The following is a 20732-nucleotide window of genomic DNA, read 5'->3' on the forward strand; positions in this document are numbered from 1 at the left end:
TCTGTTTGTTAATACAAATATGTTGTGACAGTACTGCAGACAAAAGTGACTGAGACTGGAGTTGAAGTTGCATATGTTTTTTTAATTAGTTGTATTTTTTTGCTTCCAATTCTAACATTCAATTGCAAGGAAGGTAATTTGATATATATAATCTTGAGAATTAATTTACTGGAGTTAAATTTTAAAATGCCAAAGTTGTGTGTTTTAAGAATAATAAAATATTTTATGTATATACATCAACTTTACAGATTATTTAGTTACATATTCTTATTACCCTTACATTATTAATCACATCATACTTTATAAATGGTGTATCATCACTGTTTTAACCTGTACTGTTGTGCAGTTCAAATGTAAATACATTTTTCAGGCAGCACATAGTCATATTGGAGAATTAATTTCCTCAAATGTATCAGAGTCCAAAATAGGAGTCTTTTTTTCTAAAGTGCATTACACAAATTCATGTTTTGCTAACTATTAAACATGGCAGTCTCACTGTAACTTCTAAATTGGGGTGTTTTTCATCCAGTGTTAGAATAGTTTCAGGGAAAATGCACTAGAGAAAGCATCAGTTGTTGTGTATATAATTTTAAAAAAATCAAATGGAATTATAGGCTGTAACCCAGGGCAGGAAAGTGAACTATATTAAGTAATTGTTGCAGAGAAGAACTTACGTCAATCCAGAGAAAGACCTCTGCTTTTAAATATTTTTTAGTAGAAATAGTTCACATGCATTTATATATATAGTTTGCATTCAACCATGTTTAAAATGCTGCAAATTTTAGGATTTTATTCTACCCTTGTACAAAAAAAAAACAAAAAAAAACAACCATATGAAATACTGTTACTTACTATTGAATGCCAAGAGAATATGAGGTATTTTTACTTCTTAAACTGCCACACAGTAATCTCTGGATTTGTTTGTTTTTTTTGATTCTTTTTCTAGAAGTTAACACCGAAGTAACTGCAGAAAATGATGAGGAAATGAGGACTTCAGAAGTTTCCACTCAATCTAAATCTGTTTTTGATGATGATCTTGTGTTGGGAGTTTATATCCATCGATCTGATCGACTTAAAACTGATCTGGTATCTCGTCCTGTAGTTAAAATCCATATTGTTGATCAGAACAGTGGCTTATACGTCAAGAAGGATCATAGGTGACTTTTTTTAGTAGACTATTTCTGTTGTTTGTGAATGTTATAAAAACATTATTTTTTATCCCTAGAAAATGAGTATGAAAATAATGCTGAATTTGAAGCTTGCGGAAGCTTCAAATTCAAAGCTTGGTAGCTTCTGCATTTCTGTTAATGCATATTAATACCCACAGTAAATTAGGGTGATGTTATTTCCTTTTTGACTCTTTCAAATCCTCTGTGCTATTTTCTATTGCTTTTAAGACCTTAAAAAGTCTCTTAAGTGCATTGTTTATTCTGCCTTCTTTCCTGAGAGTCAGTTTCTCAAGTTTTCTTGGCTTAGACACCATGATTACAATAAATAAGCAAAACTTTTACAGCACAAGCAGCATTTGCCTTTTCATTTGCATAAAGTGACATCTAAAATCTTGAAATGAAGTTTATTTCTTTACGTTTTTTAATTGCTTCTGTTACTACTTTCACTGTCCTTATCCATAATTGTCCTGAAAACCAAATTCTAATGCTTTTTGTGCTGTATACTCTAACAGAATCATTATGCATAAATTTGCTCACAGTAGCATGATTGTTAGAATTTTCTAATTCACTGTGCCACGTTTCTATGTACACTGGCAATTACCTTAACCTTTGTGAGTTTTCTGATTCTTTATTTCTAAAGTCAAATAGATGTTACCTCGTGTGTTTTCTTGCTTTCATTAATTGAAGTTACTGTTTGATGAGGGTTTTTTGTTTATTATGTCTTACAAAAACAAACAACAATTGCAAATGTTTGGAAATTTTTAAACAGGGAGAGGAAAGTTGTATCTTACTACGAGGAAGAGCAAATAGACCATGTTCTTCCTATTATGACACAGCCATATGACTTCAGACAGTTTAAATCAACAATTCCAGAATGGGAGGAACAAGTCATATTTAATGAGCGCTTTAATTATTTTATTCAAAATACTGAAGGGAACCCTCGAGTAATTCTGTTTTTTGAGGTAAGATTAAATATTTCAATTTCAAGATAGTTATTCTTTGAAAGTTCATGTGTATTCGAGAGTGTAAATATGACTGATTCAGGTATTTTATCGCAGTTATATTGAATTACTTGTGAAGCTTTAATATATAGCATTAAGTGGAGATTTCAAAAAGTAGTATTGATGACTGTTAATACCACTTATTTATAAGCCAAAAAAAACCCCATCTATAAGGAGTAAGGAGAATCAAGCTTTCTTATGAACTCAGCTGCCACACTCAAAGGCTCATTAAGATCTCTCGAGATCAGGAGGGATGACACTGCTTAAAAAATAACACTTTTTTCACATTTGTCTTTGAATCATAGAATGGTTTAAGTTGGAAGGAGTGTTTAATTTTCAACCCCCTTGCTGTGGGCAGGGCTGCCCACTACCAGATCAGGTTGCCCAGAGCCCCATCCAACCTGGCTTTGAACACCTTCAGGGATGGGGCATCCACAGCTTCTCGTGCTGCTGTATTACCATCCTTTCGGTAAAAAATGTCTGTCTAACATCTAATCTGACTCTCTTTTTAGTTTAAAAATATTCTCCATTGTCCTGTCGCTATGAGGCTATGTAAAAAGTTGTCTGTCTTTCTTATAAGAAGTACAAGAAGGGCACAATGAAGTTTTCCTGGAGTACCTTCTCCAGAACGAGCCCAGGTCCCTCAGCCTTTCTTCATAGGAGAGGTTTTCCAGCCCTTTCATCATATTCATGCCACCCTGGGCTGCAAGTGCACACTGCTGGCTCCATATCCAGCTTTTCATATTCCAAAACCCTCAAGTCCTTCTCTGCAGGGCTGCTCTCAATGAGTTCTTCTCCCAGCCTGTACGCATATCTGGGTTGGTAATTCGTTAATTATGAAGAGAAACTGAAGTACTGGGATCTCAAAGATGTAGTCTGTCTGCTTGCAGCAGCACTGCTGTTCCTTGTGTCAATGAACAAGCTGTTGCCTTGTTTTCGGTTAACATTTTTGAAATTGTGTTATATGTTTTTAATGTAATTTTCTGCTTAATTACATCAGTAACGGACGAGTGTATTCTAAGAGACATTCTGCAGTATTTAACTGAAATTGCAAAACTAATACAATAATTATTTTTTTTATTCCTTATTATTATTTTTTGTTTCAAATACATTGTATATACAATATTGCCATATGCTTCTTTATTTACTGTGATGTGCTCATAAATGATCTCATCTCTAGAATTAAGAGTCTCTAGTTACTTAGCACAAATATAACTGCAGTTGTGTGAAAAGATTCTTTAAGGAAATCATGGTGATGGAACCAAAAGTATGACTACACCAAAAACTTGCTGTTTGAACAGAGTATTTTTTGAAATATAACTTAGCAAGTGTTATCAGTTTATTTTCTAAACTTACAGGAGTTGCTATATAAGAAAAGATTTGTGGTCTGACCAAAAAAAAAAAAAAAAGAAGAATCTCATGGGCATAACTGATGAAGTTAAGAAGGCAAATAAGCTTTTTGACTGATGTTTTTCAGTTAGATTAATTTACAGCTTGTTTTTAACTGTAAGGATTGTTATCTGTATGTATGATGTTTGAAGTGTAGGGTTTATGAAAATATGTGAACTTTTTCCTTTTTTTTATTGAGAAAGAAGGGAAAAAAATAAACCTGATCTTAAAGAAAACATTCTTCCTTAAAACAGATAATAAATAGTTATCAGGTAAATGCAGAAGGTTATTTTACTTCTAATTGTGTCCTTGTGTGGAAAAAGTAATTTTTTTATAATGTTCTAAAACTGAAATCTGTTTAATAAATCACATTGAATGTATTTTCAGCAGTATTTTTTTATAGTCATAAATTGTGTATTCATCAAAAATACACTTATATCAACTAATGCTTGCAGATCCTTGATTTTCTGAGTATGGATGAAGTGAGAGTCAACTCTGATGCACAAATTCAGGAATGTGGTTTCCGAAAAATCTGTTGGGCATTTCTAAAGGTATTGTAAATGTTTAAATGAAGAAGAAAATGTTAGAAACCTGTTTTATTAAACTATGTGATATAATCACTAAGTGGTAAAATACTTATATTTCTAGGCAACAGAGATGAAAAGCAAATCCTTTCTTGCTTGGCTCTTCACTGCCTTCCTTCTCACTTCTCTGTATCAAATTCACAGGAAATTCAGTAAAGAATAAATAACTTTTCAAGAAGGTACAGAATGCCTTCTTTATGTGGTATATGTGGAATTACTTGTTTGTTTCTTTGTTCATCAAGACTAGAAAGAGACCATCTCTGAAAAGGATTGCTATTTTCAGTTGAGCAGTCTTCAGAAAGACTTCCTAGTCCGATAATAAAATGACTGCCATTCTGAATTGCAAAGCTGATGTAGAGCCTGCATGTCATGCAGTTTTTCCTCTTTTTAGGGGAAACTCAAATGTCTTAGTTTGGTCTTTTAAGACCTGACAAAGTTATTGTATATTTTAACTTGCCTCAGGATTGTTCATTTTCACATACCTCTGTGGATGATAAATTTTCACAGCCAAAAACCAGTCCGTGACATGAGACAGCAAATGGGCTGTAAGCCTGTGGGAAAGCACAGGGACCCCCTGGTCATTCTCTAATGATTCTCTTCTCATTGCTTCCCAAAATGATTCTATAGAAATCAGAGGTCTAAAATCCCCTGTCTGGGTTTTTATATGGTGTGAGCTGTAGAATTCAAGGTTATCATAGAATCATAACATCAAAGAATTGCTCAGGTTGGAAAAGACCTTCAAGATCATCAACTCCAAGTGCAACCTAACCATACTATCCTAACTCTAACAACCCAAGTGTGGATGAGGAGGCAGATTTGGAAGAGGTCCTTAATGGGTTTACAGTCATTAAGTATTTGGGTGATTCCGGCAAATGGTAATTAAAAATAAATAAATGAGTCAGTAAAGGCCTTCCCGTATGCAGGATATTACCATTGCATGTGATGTATACTTATGAGCTAGACTATTGTGTAAGCTTTAACTTTGTGATTTCATGATGGAGGTATTTAATAATAATTTCATTACCACTTTTAGGAATACTAATCTATCCCAGGGGGAGGAGGATTTCAGAGTTTAGACTATATTTATTTATAATGTAAAAAGAAAGATTTTTTTATTAGTTTTGTTAACATTACACAAGTTTTTAATTGCTCTTGCAGCTTGTTGGTACAAATGGAGTTCTGAACGTTGATGGGAAACTCCGTCTGCAATTGTATTACCCACCTTCAAAGAGCAGGTCACATTCACGTGTTGTTGAAGTTTATGACTGGTGGACAAACTGTCCTAGAAATCGTTACCCGTCAACTTTATATGTTACTGTAAGAGGCATAAAACTTCCAGATCATGTAAGTTAAATTATATATATTTATTCATTCTAGCTCCTACTGAAAAACGTGTGCAAATAGCTGCAGTATGTGTCATATGTATGAATGTGTATATATAAATGCTGTGCTTGTGTGTAGGATATAAAGCAGCTAGTATAACACCTAGCTATAATAAGAACATTACATCTTAAGATATGTGTTCCAAACTCAGTGCTTTATAGTTATCTTCAGAAAAATAGAGATTTTCTCCCAGTTGCAGCATTGCATGTCCTGCCATTGACAGGAAGCATTCAGGGTACTTTCTGGAAAACAGATTTTCCTTGTCATTAGGAGAAACGCTATTTTAAGTCACTGGATTCATGCAAGTGTGTAAATTCTGTAAGTGAGAGGAGTAGTAATTCACTTAATTGTGAATTGTTTTAAATCATTTTTGCTATTTGGATCTCATGTGCAAGTCTGTTCTAGTCTCTTGTTTTTCAGCTGTAGAAAAATCAGCTGTAGAAAAACAATGTGCTTAAAGTTAGAAGTGCTTTTAAATATTTCAGATATGACACTATTTATTTTATTGACTTTTTGTTAGTAATTAATTATTTTTGCCTTAAGGTTGCCCCTTCTTTCCGTTCTATGGTGGCTGTTCAACAGGAACAGAGTAGTGCAACACTGTGTGAGCTCCGCAGGGAGGGATCTAAGAAATCATGTGAAATTGGTTCTTCAGAGGAAAAAAAAGAGCAGCTAAAATGGTCAAGGCTGCCTGGACAGGTGAAGCGTTTTATTTTCCTTTTGAAAGAAAAAATAATTTAAAGTTCTACTACCTCTTAGTAGCTTTCTCTGTATGATGTATTATGAAGCAAGTAATTCATTAAAAGATTTAAAAGAAAAAACATCACAACAGCTAAAAGCACAAAACATAAAGAACTCTCATAAGTAATAGAGGAGGCACAACCTCCAACTGGATGTAGTTCATCCAACCATTTTTTCCCAGGAGTTGGGTTTTTTTGTTTTTGGTTTTTTTTTCCCATAATTCTCTAGGTATCTGAAAGGTTATTCAGGTACTGAAAGTAATTTAGTAAACCAGTTCTCAGGTTTAAGCTAAATTACATGCATCCTTTCAATGAGAACACTTATATAATCTAAACCCTTCTTTATTTCCCAATAATGTTTAATTATAATGATAAGGAATAGGTAAATCTGTTTTACAGTGCGAATTTTCTTGTTACAAATGGTGGGATCTATAAAGTATGTATTCATGTTAAGTACTTTTTAAAAAATTGCTATTCTGCAAATTAGTGTTTATTCAAAAAGAAGTGAAATAAAATCTTAAGAATATTTGTTTGCCATTAAAAAAAGGTTGACAGTTCCTTTATTCTTAATTATACCTTTGTTATCAACTGTTATGTTTTTTGGTATGGTATCCATTGAAAAAATTTTTGTAAGGTTAACTAGATGTTGGGTAACTTGCTCTGAAGAATAAAGCCAGTGTTTGCTTTACATACATAAAAATGATTATTTTACCTTTAAAGATAAGTTATCTTGAAAATGTATTTCTGTCTTTTCCTGTAGATGTAGGTAGATGATGTTATTTTTCCAAAATGGTTTATATAATTGTGAACAGAGTTGCATACGAAATAGGGTTTTTTTTGTGAAACTTTAGTTACATGAACTTTACACTTAAAAGTTTTATTTAAGCTGAAATTATTGATTCAACATTGTGATGTTTCATTTTAGAGAGGTTAAAATGCATAAACACACCTCCTCACGTATATAGTTTCTACCGAGATGTGTTTATCCTTATTCTTAAGTGAAGATGTATACTAAATTATTTCATAAGCAGATATATTTGTATATTTTAAGTGCATAGAAATCTATTCATACATATTTGTCATTCATAAAAGTAAATCGTGTTTTGGTCAAATAATGAAATAACTACTTCAGCTAGTTTAATTTCCCTCAAATTTTGAATTTAGTTTTGGAGAAAAAGCCCATGGATAAAAGAGGAGATATTATAACAGATGAAGAACCAATACAATACATGTGCAACTTTTTGAAAATTAAATGCTGGGGAAAAAAAATAATAATACCAAACTGAAATAGAAATGAGGAATGCTGAAGGTGATTTGGCAGACCAAACTTTTGTGTGCCTGAAGTTATTTTTCAGAGTTCACACTGCAACTGTTAAAATACTGTTTTTCTTAGGCTACTTAACAAAACATGAGGTGCTAACTCCACACTTTATAATACGAAGGATAGTCGTGATTAAGTGTATCAGAAAATGAAGGGCATTTTAATTTTAGATTTTGAAGACTTGTAGGAGGAAAAATGAACCTACAAACTAAATGTGGTGTATGCTGTGCGCAGGAACTGTATCTGTTTATAAGATTGATTCTTTTTTTTTCCTAATAAATTCCCTTCAGATATTAGTGGCTTTTGAAGAATTAGTCCAGTCAAGAGCTGAGAAAGTGTTTTAAGCATTGTTTGGTCATTAATTGTAACTATGTAATCCCAAATCTTGCCTGAAAAGCTAGGCTTGTCGCATTCCGAACAAACATCTGTTTTCACTGAGAGGTGGAGATATGGGCTGTTTCTGTATTCGTTTCTCTCATGATGGAAGAACCCTGGCAGCAGCATGTGCAGGAAAGAATGGATATCCCATTGCTTGTAAGTTAAACTGGATTTTTAATTTTTATTTTATAACTGGTGTACTTTATCCTAATGTGGTCCTAATAATTTAAACCTGGTGGGCCCAGATTCTGAAGTTAGGAAGGGTTAAGACATTTGTGACATCTGTGAGCCACTAGATGGAGGTATATGCTTGCTGTCTGCGTACCTAGCAACTGTTGCTACTGTTTTCTGAAAATGAGAACATAAAGAGAATGAACTGACTTATGCTAGGAGGAACAGCTTCAGACTAGACTAACGTTTGCGTTACTTGTGTACAATCAATTGTGAATGCCTGCAAAATGTTTATTTTTCTATTTAAACTTTTAGTGTATGAAATTCCTTCTGGACAGTTCCTGAGAGAATTCTATGGTCACCTTAACATAGTGTATGATCTTTGTTGGTCGAAGGACAGTCAGCACCTTCTTACTGCATCCTCTGATGGTACCGTCAGGTATGTGTGATAGAAATGTTCTGGCAGACAGCTTCAGTAGCATGAGAGAAAGTGACATTGTTTTGTGTATAAGTGTTTGAGAGTAAAACTTCCACAAAAGTGACAGTAGCTAAATCTACAGCCCAGTGAACAAACAAACAAAAAAGACTATAAAGTTCAAGAAGTCACTGAGATAGTTGGAATATTCTGTCCCTTGAGAAAGTCATATTGTGAACTCAACATTAAACTTGCACGTTTGTATGTGAAGCAGGAAATAGAAAATCTAAAATTCATGAATGTGTTTAAATTTGCCGTTTTGCACATACAGATGTAAATATTGAGTTTCTGAACGTATAGCTGAGTGCTGCAACTTTGATTACCGTAATTGGAATTTGACAGTATTATTTCAAAGTCTGAATGTGTATACGCTTTCCTCAACAACTAAAAAGTGTACTACTGTGCAGTGTTAATGCTGAAATCCTAATCTGTTTGAGGTTTAGAAGCAAAACTCTCAAAACTGTACAAAACAGGAAAATATGCCCATGACACTGCAAAATTTTATTATGAGCAACTTCATAGGTTTTAATAGGCTTTTTTTTACAATTCTTCAGATCCCTATCTGTTTCTGTTATGCAATTCAGTAGTGCTACAGGCAGTTGCATAATTAAAATGCCAGAAGAATTATTAAATGATATATTGTATGTGTGGAACTTCTTTGCTTTCCCCCTATCTTGTTCTATGTATGAATAAAGAAATATTTTGTTTCACATTTTTCATTTTTTTAATTTGGATTTAGATAAAGTAAGTTTTTTGATGTTGGAGGAATTCTTATTTTCAGTCATTTACTTGTATGAAAGCCATGGATGTTCCTGAATTTGTGGCAGCATGATGAAAGTGCAGTTGTCTACCCCTTTTTCTGTGTTCTGTGCACAGTCATAGTATGAGTTATTTCCTGTATTATTCATGGCCTTAAAAGTGACTCAGTTCAGGAAAGGATTTTCTTCTCTTTTTCCTTAATGTTGGGATTATTTGACCTTTGAAGCATGTTACAATTAAAGGATGAGGATGGAAAGGTATCTTGTTATTTTTAAAGTCATATCAGATTATTACCTGGATTGTCACTTAGAGAGTTCTACAGAAGCCTGAAGGGAAAATTAACAAGTTAAGTGAATCCTTCATATAGTGTTTTATACCAGTAATGATGCCCTTGAGCCTATTGAAGCTTTAAGAGGTCATTATTTCTGAGCAATAAATAAACTTTTCTGCTGTTAGAGCAAAACCATTCTACAAGTTTGTGACTTTGTATGTTAAGTTGCAAGTTAATGGATGTTCTCTTAGGGATTGTAATTTTGTAATGAGCCCACCTCAGAGTGACCTTAAAATTCTTCAGCTGTCACCAGAAACAAAACCTGGAAGGATAACACTTGAGCAATTAAATTCCATGTTGTAACTGCACTCTGCGATGTGCTATCCACCTGTGTTTCATTGTCCATGTAACAATGCATTTATCAGCTTATCTTAGGAGAAGGCTCAACAGATGTGCACAAGGAAAAAATGCTTCTAAAGATAAACTTAATATTACAGCTGTGGATAGTGAAGGACGGGAAATAAACTCAATTTTTACTATGCATTTATGTGAATAAGAGGTCCTTCAGATCGTGATGACCACTGTATGGTAGATAATGGTTGTTTTTAAAGCTTTACAGGTTTTTTTATTTTACTTATTGGTCCTGAATGTTCTTTTGTGAGTTGTGTTTTTATTATGTTTTCCTTTTTGTTTTTTTCTTTCTATTTTTGATACCCCAGTCTTAATAGTGTGCTTATAACTCAAAGAGGAAAGAAAGAAACCATTCCATGGAATACTTTGTGTATTTTAATATGTGCAGAATATCCATTAGATATTTTTTGTAAGTACTCCTGAATTTACCTGGAAGACAGAGTACTTTGTGAGGTATTACATAGACGTTAATTCTTATCTGAGCATAGCACATTAAGGGATTAAATATAGGTGGAACAAATTGGAAGGATAAAAATAGCTGTTTAAGTGTTTGCAAGCATTTGACAGTTATACCTATGTATATGATTGCTTTATTCAGTAGGTATCCTAACATTCTTTCCTTTTAGAATGTGGAAGATTGAGACACAGGTTGCATCCGCAGTGAAAGTTTTTCCTCATCCTTCATTTGTTTACACTGCAAAGTACCACCCAGTTGCTGACTCTTTGGTGGTGACAGGATGTTATGATGCTGTAATTAGAGTTTGGAATGCCAGTGTAAAAGAAATCCATGGGCAACTGCTACAGGAGCTTGATGGTCACAGAAGTTTCATCAACACACTTTGTTTTGATACAGAAGGTACTTACCTGGTATAACTTCTTCAAATACTACTCACTTAATTTGAAGACTAGTTTCAGTGCTACTTGCTTGCTTTATTTCCTGGAGACAGTGTGAAATCTATGATAAAATCATTTTAGTTGGGTTTGTAGTTAATATGTTAGTGTTATGTGTTATTTGGAACTGTTTTGGGCAAACACAAAGGGACATGTAGTTCCTGATGTAGTTGAAGAGTAATCAGGAATAGTAAGCATAGAAAAGATGAATAAACAAATCTGTAGTCACACAGCAATGATGACTGGACAAATTATGATAGGAGTTCAGTTTATAATGTCTCTATAACTATCTGCAGTTTGTTAGCTACTGTTTTGTATGTATTGCAGTGAAAAAATAGCAGAAGATAAAGTACAGATACTGCTATTCAGGGGATGCAAATGCATAAATATGCAGGTGGAAAGCCTAGTTGTGTAGAGAGGTAAATGGGGAGAAAAAGCATGGTTTGGATAAGGAATTGAAAAGTAATCATTTAATAGCAGAAGCAGGAAGTTTAAAACCAGATTGAGAGAACTCAGCACTTAAGAAGAGTACATGATCAGAAGAGTAACAGGGATAGATGCTCCATATTATTTAAAGTTGTCAACCCCAACAAAAAAAAAAATAGGATAGCAGTAATAAGGCCGTGAGAATGCTAGATTGAAGTGGGAAGTGATGAATTTTTCCAGCCTCTATTAATATTAAAAAGTGACATAAGAGGGCAAAGATTAGTTTGAATGTTGTGAAGAATGTTAACTATTGTTAATAGTAGATCAACAGCTGAAAGTGGGTGCCACAAGAATACTGGCATAATGCTCTGGTTGGTGGGGAAAGTTGAAGATGGGTGAATGAATAACATACTTGAAAATATTTGACTTTGGGTGTTACTGATTTCATTAGTAATTGTGTGATTCATTTTTGGATGTATTAATTGATATAATTACTAAGTAGTGGAAAAAGCTGCATTTTTACAATGAAGAATTTGTGCCTAAGTTAAGAACAACTATTGTAATGTGTTCAGGTTGCTCTTGGAGATTGTATAGATAAGCACTAGATGATCATCACTGTCATTTGCTATCAATGCAAGCTGAGAAATTAAGGGATTGAGCAGAGCCCTGTGGAAGAGGACTTAGGAGTACTGGTGGATGGCAGGCTGGACAGACTGGGTGGCAGTGTGCCTTCTCAACCCAGAAACCAACTGTATCCTGGGCTGCATAAAAAACAGGTGTGGCCACCAGGATGAGGGAGGTGATCCTGCTGCTCTACTCTGTGCTGATGAGACTTCTGTTGGAGTACTGCATCCAGATGTGGAGCCCTCAGTACAGGGGAGACATGGCCCTTTTGGAGTGTGCCCAGAAGAGGGCCCACAAAAATGATTCATGGGTTGAAACACCTCTGTGATAAGAACAGACTGAGAGCTGGAGCTGTTCAGCCTGGAGAAAAGAAGGGAGAACTGAGAGTGGGCTTTCAGTAGCTCAAGAGATGCTATAAGCAAAAAAGCGATGAACTCTTTAGTGGGCTCTGTTATGAAAGGAAAAGGGGACATGGTTTCAAACTAAAAAAAAAAAAAAGAGATTGAGACTGGATATAAGAAAAAAGGTTTTTGTTTTTTTCTTACAATAAGGGCAGTGAAGCACTGGAGCTGGTTGTCCAGAGATGTAATGCCCCATCCCATCCTTGGAGATATTCAAGGCCAGGATGGAGGGGGCTCTAAGCAACCTCATCTGTCTGTAGTTGTCCCTGTTCGATGCAGAGGAGTTGAACCTTTAAAGGTCATCTATTCCCTTCCAACTCATATGTTTCTATGTAACACTCATTGAACTATGAATGTTCATTTTTAGCATATGAATAGAAAATGAATTTAATAAAAATTTCAGCATTTTAGTGTCTAACTTACTTAAATCCCCATTTATGGTATCGACTTTCATCCTCTGCTGTGAGCAAAATGTATTTGCACTGATTACATCATAGCAAAAATGGAAATAATTGTGTTTTGCCTATTCCAGAAAATAATAGAAGCAGCTTTTCCTTGTTGATAACTCCTTGTCTTTATTTGTTCTTTTGTATGGTGTTCTGATACAAAGTTTTTATTTCACAGGGATCCACATGTTCTCAGGAGATAGTTCAGGACTGATTATAGTTTGGGATACATCTGGGAAAGGAAGTTCTCAATGCCTGTTTCAACACTGGAGAATTAATAAAGTATACAGGTTTCTTAAACTAGCGTTGTAATCTTTATGTGAATTGTTCCAAGTCTAGTCACTTGATTAGAATTAATTTTTTCATAAATTAACTTGTTTAACTGGAAATTACTTGTTAACAGTTCAAGAACATGTTGTGATTCATTCACATCATTTCTGAATTATTTCACAGGTTTAATTTTGTTATGTAAAACATGAAAATGATTGAGGTGTAATAATGTATTATAGTTGTGAATTCATAAGATTTATTCTCTAGAGACAACAATAAAATAGACAATCACCTTTGCTAATACCTTTTGAGACATCATGTTCACTCAGGATTTCTGTCATCAACTGTGTTTCAGAAATTTATTTATGAAAAGCTGATTGCTTAGTGTACGGTACCTTAGCCTAAGATCAAGCATTTTCCTTAGCTGAATAGAGTGAAGAGAGCAGGAAAGATAAAAATGAATAATAATGTTTACAAATGAGAGTGTTAAAGTACAGCTTTTTTTTTCTTTCCATCTTTCTTTAGGAAATAAAAGAAAATGATCTTAGAGGAACTCCAGTAAATCATTTAGAGGTGCATCCAAATGGAAGGCGTTTATTAATCCATGCCAGAGACAGTACCCTGAGAATTATGGATCTCAGAATGTGAGTAGATTTGGGTATTTGTGCATATTTGCTTTTAATTTAAAATTTACTGAGCAGGGAAATTGGATTCCATAAAACTACTAAATATATTATTGTGAAGAGGAAATTCATCCTAATAATTAAAGATAGAAACATTAGTGTTGGGAAATCATTTCAAAACACTTATAAGCCTTTTGTGTGATGTTGGGTATGTCGTTTTGAATAAAATAACAAAAAAATGACTGGATTACTCTGGAGCTTAAGACATCATGAAAAATAGCACCCTCATCTCCTAAAGATTGCATCCACTTTTAAAAATGGAATCTAGGACTGAGAATGATCAAAACTCAAACTTCCATATATTTCTCTTAGATTCATATTGGGAAGTGTCTGGAAAAGCGTTTTCATGATAAAAGTGTAATTAAGATTCTCATCATATATATTTAACAATGCAGTTATTATGCTTATATTAATTATAAAATATTTCATATAAATTATGTAAATTAAGGTTATACTGAGCAAGTGGTGAGATTTTTTTTAATCTAACGGTTCCTGATTTTCTTATTTTAATACTTGTGAGTGTAATGCTTTACTAAGAAATTACAAGAAGTGGGGATGACAGTCATTGGAGTTACTGAGGTTGGATGGGACTTCTGAAGAGTGTCTAGTCCAGCCCCACTAATCAGAGGATGAGGGTGGGTTGCTCAGGGCATTGTCCAATTGTGTTTTGAATGTCTCCAAGGAGTTAAGAGTCCATGACTTCTGTAAGCAGTGTGGTCTAGTGTTTGTACGCCTTCTAAGTATTTTGTTTTAGGAAGCTTTTTCTTACTCATAATATTCCATTTATTTGAGGATATTCCATTTATGAAAAATAAATTGAATATTTCAGTGTATGTCCATTGCCTCTCATCATATCATTGGGAGAAACTTAGAAAAGCCTAATTCTCCTCGGTTACATACATTGATAAGATGCACCTGAACATTCTACTCTGGAAAGTCTTATTAATGAATGCTCTTTGTAAATTATTCATTTTTAATTTCATGGGTTCCCTTCCTCCTGTCACTGCGGAAAATCAGAAGTCCCTTGTTTTCTATATGAAATTATCCATGAGAAATACCTTTGCTCTCTGATAGCATGAGAAATTCTGCTTGTTTATAATATACTTGTGTGTGCTCACTCTTTTATTGCCTACCTCCCCCAGAAATCTCACTACTGAACAGGATTATGTGCTTGAGCTACCTGAAGGCTTTCCAGTCTTAAAAGTGACTCTTTATCTGTTACTGTATTAACGGCTGTGCTAAAAGGCTAAACTTGTCAAATCAGTGAGAGCCTGAAATCTGTAGATGAACTAACTTGTAGCCTTTTTTTTTTTAAGTAGATGTTGATGTCCTATCAGTACCATTCCAGAAAACTGGAGAGAGTTGTAGTTTCAGAGAGAAAATTGGACATGTATATTTAATCTCTATAAAGAGCTAACATGATACGCAGTTGCACAATCATTTTAAATCAGTGTATCAGTAGAATACAGCATACTTTTGCCATGTATTCCTAATATTTCCTGTTTATCAGCTCTAGAGATCTTTGATGCAGGGTAAGTCAGATCCGTGAACTGATCTGGCTAAAAATCAACCTACAAAAGCAAATGAACAATTTTAATCTATTATCTGATCTAGCACATCTGGTAGCTGCTAATACGCTAGAGAAATGAGGGAGAGCCTGGGAAAATAAGGGTGGAGAGGTTAGCAGCAGGACTGCTGCTTTGACCACGGCCCAGTTACATTGGCTTAAATTTATCAATAAACCACAGGGTCAGATACCCAGGAATGATAACTTTACACGTCATCCTTAACTTTTCATTCTCTGCATGAGAAAAGAGGGGGTGGAGGTCACAGATTAACACAATTCACTTTGCCAACTAGTTGTTCTGAGTTGTTCTTTTTCAACTTGTTTTGTTTTTTCAATCTTTTTGGATGATGCTGCTGTCCTGTCACTCAGATATGTGATCAGTGTTTTGGTTCAGATGTTAGGACTTTTTTCATATGCAAGTCAGTTTTGCATCTTGCAGAGCTGTTCTACACAACATCTGAGAGATACTGTCTGTCTGTTCATACATCCTGAACTTTTGCTTGAGCAAATTTGCTCTTGAATTGTGATCTTCAAAGCATCCAAAGCTTGCCAAACATAATTCTATCTCAGATCTGTTTATTCAGAATATTGTTAAAAGTAATGCTCCTGTCTTGTCATATAAATCACACTGCAGTTCTTCTAGCACATGGCCATTGCTTCCGCAGTAACACTTTAAAAATTACTGTCCTCTTTTTTGGAAGGGCTGTTTTAGCCTATTGCCATTGTTCTTGCCTCCAAATCTCTATCACAGTATAATTTCTTTTTCCACTTTGCTCTTTTTTTATCTTTTCTGACTGTACATTGCGTTAGAGATGGCCTCTTGCAAGCTGAGATGCTTGATTAAATCCTATTGCAAATTGTTTCACACGATGCTTAACTAGTTCATTTTTTAGATCATTATGACTATGCTGACCAGTAAGTTTCTCACCAAAAAGATTAGTATTCTTCAGTAGGAAAATGATACCAAAGTATTAACATCTATAGTAAAAGAGTTGGTGTCTGAAATTTGTTGATCCTTCTGTTGCTTTTGCAGGGAAGGAAGTAATAGCCTGAAAAGTGTAAGAAGAGATGCTGGATAAATTTACTTACTACTGAATTGTAATTAAACTCAAGAAGCATAATGAAAACATTTTTGGCAGAGCTTGGAAAAATCGTACTAATTTCTACATTTTCTTTGAAGTTCAGAATCAAGAACATTCAAATACCTGTATCTACATCCGTTCTCTGTATCTAAGTATGTGCTTTTTTCTAATGGAAGATGAAGACATACACTTTTATCTGTAATTTCAAGTTCATTAAAAATGTAGGGAAAATGAAGGGTGAACATTGTCCTCAGCAAAAAGTGGATGCTTGCTTGTTTATTTGGAAATCACTGTGTGTTTATTTTCCTGAGACACAGGGAGGGACTGAGACAAGAAGCTGTCTAAATTGAAAGCATCTTCTCCATTTATCTTCTACATTTGCAAACTATTCTTTGTCTTCAGCTTGTCTACAAAGAAATACATAGGTGCTACAAATTATAGAGAGAAGATTCACAGCACTTTAACGCCATGTGGTATGTTCCTTTTTTCTGGAAGTGAAGATGGAAAAGCGTATGTTTGGAATCTGGAGACCGGTAATTATTTTATGATTTTAAGTAAATATGTCAAGATTGAGAGAAAAGGGTTCTGTAAGCTTTACTCAAATGCTTTTTATATGATTCAGTAAGATGTTCCTAAATCTTGGAGCCTTAGCTCCACCATTTAAATAGCTGTCATTAATTTCTAAGGTCTAATTCTCTAGAGGAAACAAATAGGCAGATACAGAATTTGTGGTATCCAGCAGGAGTGGGGCACTTTAAGCTAAGCTGTCTTGTGTGCAGATAAGCACATTGAAATACACAAAAAGTTTTCAAGTCATATCAGTTTTTTTGTTGGTCGTTTTGATTTTATTTGGATTTGTGCTGTTGGATTTGTGTTGTTTTATAATTTGGGAATTAAGCTTTTATTTAGAAACATTTTGTTTATTTCCCAGGGCTGATCTGAGGTTCTCAACTTGTTAGACCTTTGTAGTATAAAATTTCTTGATGAATTATTCCTCAGACTTAATAACTTTAAAATAACTTTGCCACCAAAATAGTTATGGAATATATCAAGATAAGAAAAGATAAAAGCTTTGTGCAAGGTAATGGCAACAAAAAACAGCCGAAGATAACAAGTGTTCTCTAGTTTTCATAACTAAAACTTGCCTTTGATTATGACATAAATAACTTTTCAAAATTTTAAAAAGGAAATGTACTAAGTCATTTAAAACTGGCAGTTAGCCAGCAGTTTCCTTTTGAATTTCTTTCCGTGTTTCCAATTAGATCGGCTCACATCCATGCCACTACATAATTTGTCTCAAAACTTAATATAAATAGGTAAATAAAATACAATAGAAGAAGAGAATGATTGTGTTAATATATTATTTTCACTAGGCCTTTCTGTAGAGCCTAAAACTAAAATTTTATTTATTTTTTAATAATGTTTTGGTCAGTTTTCACTTTCATGGTCAGTATTATCTCTTTGAAATCCACAACTAAGATATCTCTGGTGAAATAAAATCATAAACAAATAATGTATAACACCACCTTCTCAGAACATCACCGTTCAGCTAACCTGATGTATCCTCTGGGATTTCCTGTAGCTATTGCAACAGTGCTAACCTTTCTGACTTCTTGAATAACTCAAAAACTTGCAGTACTTTTTTTGTCTTATGCCACATATTACTTTTCAATAAGGAAATTTTATGAAGAATGGTTATTTAAAGGGGTGGTCACTACCTTTTAATAATGTAGGTTTTAACCAACTCAAACAGTAATATACTCTCAAGTGTTTGAATGTTCCTATACTGCAGTACTATATCGCTTAAGTCGTTCAGCTGAATGTGACAATATTTTAAAAGTATAGAAATGAATTAGCTTACAGCTTCAGAGTCATTACCTACTTTAAAAAGCTGAACGAAGACTTGAAGTGTTTTGGCACTCTACAAAATACTGCAGTTAGAGAGCTGTATTGAATACATTTCCATGCTACTATTCATATCTTCATCATAGAATCGTATGGTACCAGTAATTGTATTTCACTCTTGTAGGAGATCAGGTGGCAGTCTATTCTGAACTTTCCTTCACATCTCCACTCCGTGATGTTGCCTTTCATCCACATGAACATATGGTGTCATTTTGTGCCTTTGGTCAAAACCAACCAATACTTGTGTATATTTATGATTATAAAGGTACAGTACAAACTCTCTTCATACATATATATGTAATTTTTATATTAGTAGTTATTTGCCTAGTGTTTGTACTTCTGTTGAAGAAAAAAAGAAATAGTCCTTTGTTGATAGTAAATATTCTTGTCCTGGGAGATAGCAAAAATGTGACTGGGCAGGGAATTGGATTAGACAGTCACCAGAAGTCTTGGTACTTCAACTATTTATGTGTTATTGTATGATGATGAGTGGTTCTCTCAGCAATCCTTGGCATTTAGGCAGCATTCTGCAAATACAGTGGTCACTCTGAGTAATGCCTCCTGTTTATTTCCATAGAAACTGTAACAGGCATGGAGAGCACAGTAATACTGTTCAATAGAGCAAATTCTCAGCTATAAAACACTTATTTTTCATTGTAGTCACCACCGTTAGCTACGTATTTTCATTACTGATGAACAAGCACCTGCATGCTGTGCTTGTGAAAATCTGCACCAGTGGAAGTGACCCACTGGTTTACAATTGCTGTGACTGCATCATTGCTTGGAAAACATTGCCCACACAGTCCATCTTTCATTAATCCAAACATGGAAGTCAGAAGGCACCAAATCCAGACTATACAGTGGGTGTGGTAAGACAGTCCACAGATGCCAAGGTTGGCAGTTTGCTCTTCAAACTGGTGTGGGATCTGCTATCGTGTTACAAGAGAAAGCTTGTCTTCTTGTACTGCCTGACACTGGAAGTTTGAGCCTTCAGCTTAGTCAGCATTGCAGCATAGCTGTCAGAGTTCATGGTTTGTCTGGGTTCCAGGAAAGGATTACACCTTCACTATCCCTGAGGACAGTGCACTTTACCTACTGAGGGTTGTGTTTTGAACTTTTACATCACATTGTGACTCCGTAGACTACTGTATTGACTCTGGCTTACAGTGGTGACACCATGTCTCTTGACTGGAAATGATGCAATCCAGGAAACTGTTACCTTCCACCTAGTATTAGTTCAGTAGGTCCTGACAGACTGGCATAGGGGGTTCTTTCTTTTCCTGTGTGATCATGTGTGGGACCCACATGGTACAAGCTTTGCAGTATTCAAATATTGCTGCAATTCTTTTCAATACATTGAAAAGAATTGATACAAATTGATATTCAGCTCTATATACAATTCCCTGTTTGTAATCTACTGGTTCACACAGATGTGCTGATCTGGACATTCTTCGTTTCATGGTGTGACAACTGTGAAGTGTGGCACGCATCACTCACTACCTCATTGTGCTCACATCCACTCTTTGGTCTCCATAAACATTCAGCAAGTGTCATAGAATCATAGAATCACTGGTTGGAAAAGGTCTCCAAGGTCACATAGTCCAATCATCCACCCACCACCAATATTTCCTCATTAAGCCATGTCACTTAGTACCACATCTCGGTGTTTCTTGAACACCTCCTGTGATGGTCACTCAACCACCAACCTGGGCAGCCCATTCCAGCTTTCAGAGAGTAAATTTTTCTCAATAGTGGTAGGACTAGAGGTTGTGGCCTCAAGTTGTGCCAGTGGAGATTCCGGTTGGATGTAGGAAAAATACTAGTGGTAGGTGGATGGTTGGACTACATGATCTTGGAGTGCTTTTCCAACCTTTGGTGATTTTGTGATTCTAATATCCAACCTCAACCTCTGGTGCAACTTGATGCCATTCTGTCACTAGTTATTTTGGAGAAGAGGCCAACATTTCACCACAACCTCTTTTCAGGCAGTTGTAGTGAGCACTGTAGAGTCACCCCTGAGCCTCATTTTCTTCAGGCTGAACAATCCCTGTTCCCTCATCTGCTTCTCGTAAGACTTGTGCTCCAGACACCTCACCAGTGTTGTTGCCCTTCTCTGGAGGCACTCCAGGGCCTTGATGTCTTTCCTGTAGTGAGGTGTGCAAAACTGAACATGGTATTTGAAGTGCAGCCTGACTAGAGCTGAGTACAGGACCTCTCTGATCCTGCTGGCTACACTATTTCTGATGCAAGCCAAGATGCCAATGGTTGATGAATGTCAGTGGGTTCTATTTTTTTCTACACAGAAGAATTCTGTTCCACACTTTGTTTCTTATACATTTACGTGTCAGATGCCATTTAGACTGCCCTCTGATACCGTCTTTCACA

At 35.0% G+C, this 20732-nt stretch overlaps 1 protein-coding gene across 3 annotated transcripts in view; it reads left to right on the forward strand.

Annotated features, from left to right (window-relative positions):
* AHI1 (Abelson helper integration site 1) overlaps positions 1-20732 on the forward strand; it is an 82293-nt gene that overhangs the window by 11636 nt on the left and 49925 nt on the right. For all 3 annotated transcript variants that reach the window (XM_065733287.1, XM_065733296.1, XM_065733305.1), the window contains exons 6-17: positions 947-1157; positions 1939-2131; positions 4015-4110; positions 5302-5487; positions 6070-6225; positions 7989-8121; positions 8452-8575; positions 10679-10908; positions 13019-13122; positions 13636-13754; positions 16845-16975; positions 18472-18612. In XM_065733287.1, coding sequence (XP_065589359.1) covers positions 947-1157; positions 1939-2131; positions 4015-4110; positions 5302-5487; positions 6070-6225; positions 7989-8121; positions 8452-8575; positions 10679-10908; positions 13019-13122; positions 13636-13754; positions 16845-16975; positions 18472-18612 — 1824 coding nt within the window. The remainder of the gene's footprint in view (positions 1-946; positions 1158-1938; positions 2132-4014; positions 4111-5301; positions 5488-6069; positions 6226-7988; positions 8122-8451; positions 8576-10678; positions 10909-13018; positions 13123-13635; positions 13755-16844; positions 16976-18471; positions 18613-20732) is intronic.

This window comes from Cyrtonyx montezumae, unplaced genomic scaffold, assembly GCF_038088225.1.
Source record: "Cyrtonyx montezumae isolate F1298 unplaced genomic scaffold, pur_monq_1.0 scaffold_0, whole genome shotgun sequence".
Classification (NCBI taxonomy): Eukaryota; Metazoa; Chordata; class Aves; order Galliformes; family Odontophoridae; genus Cyrtonyx; species Cyrtonyx montezumae.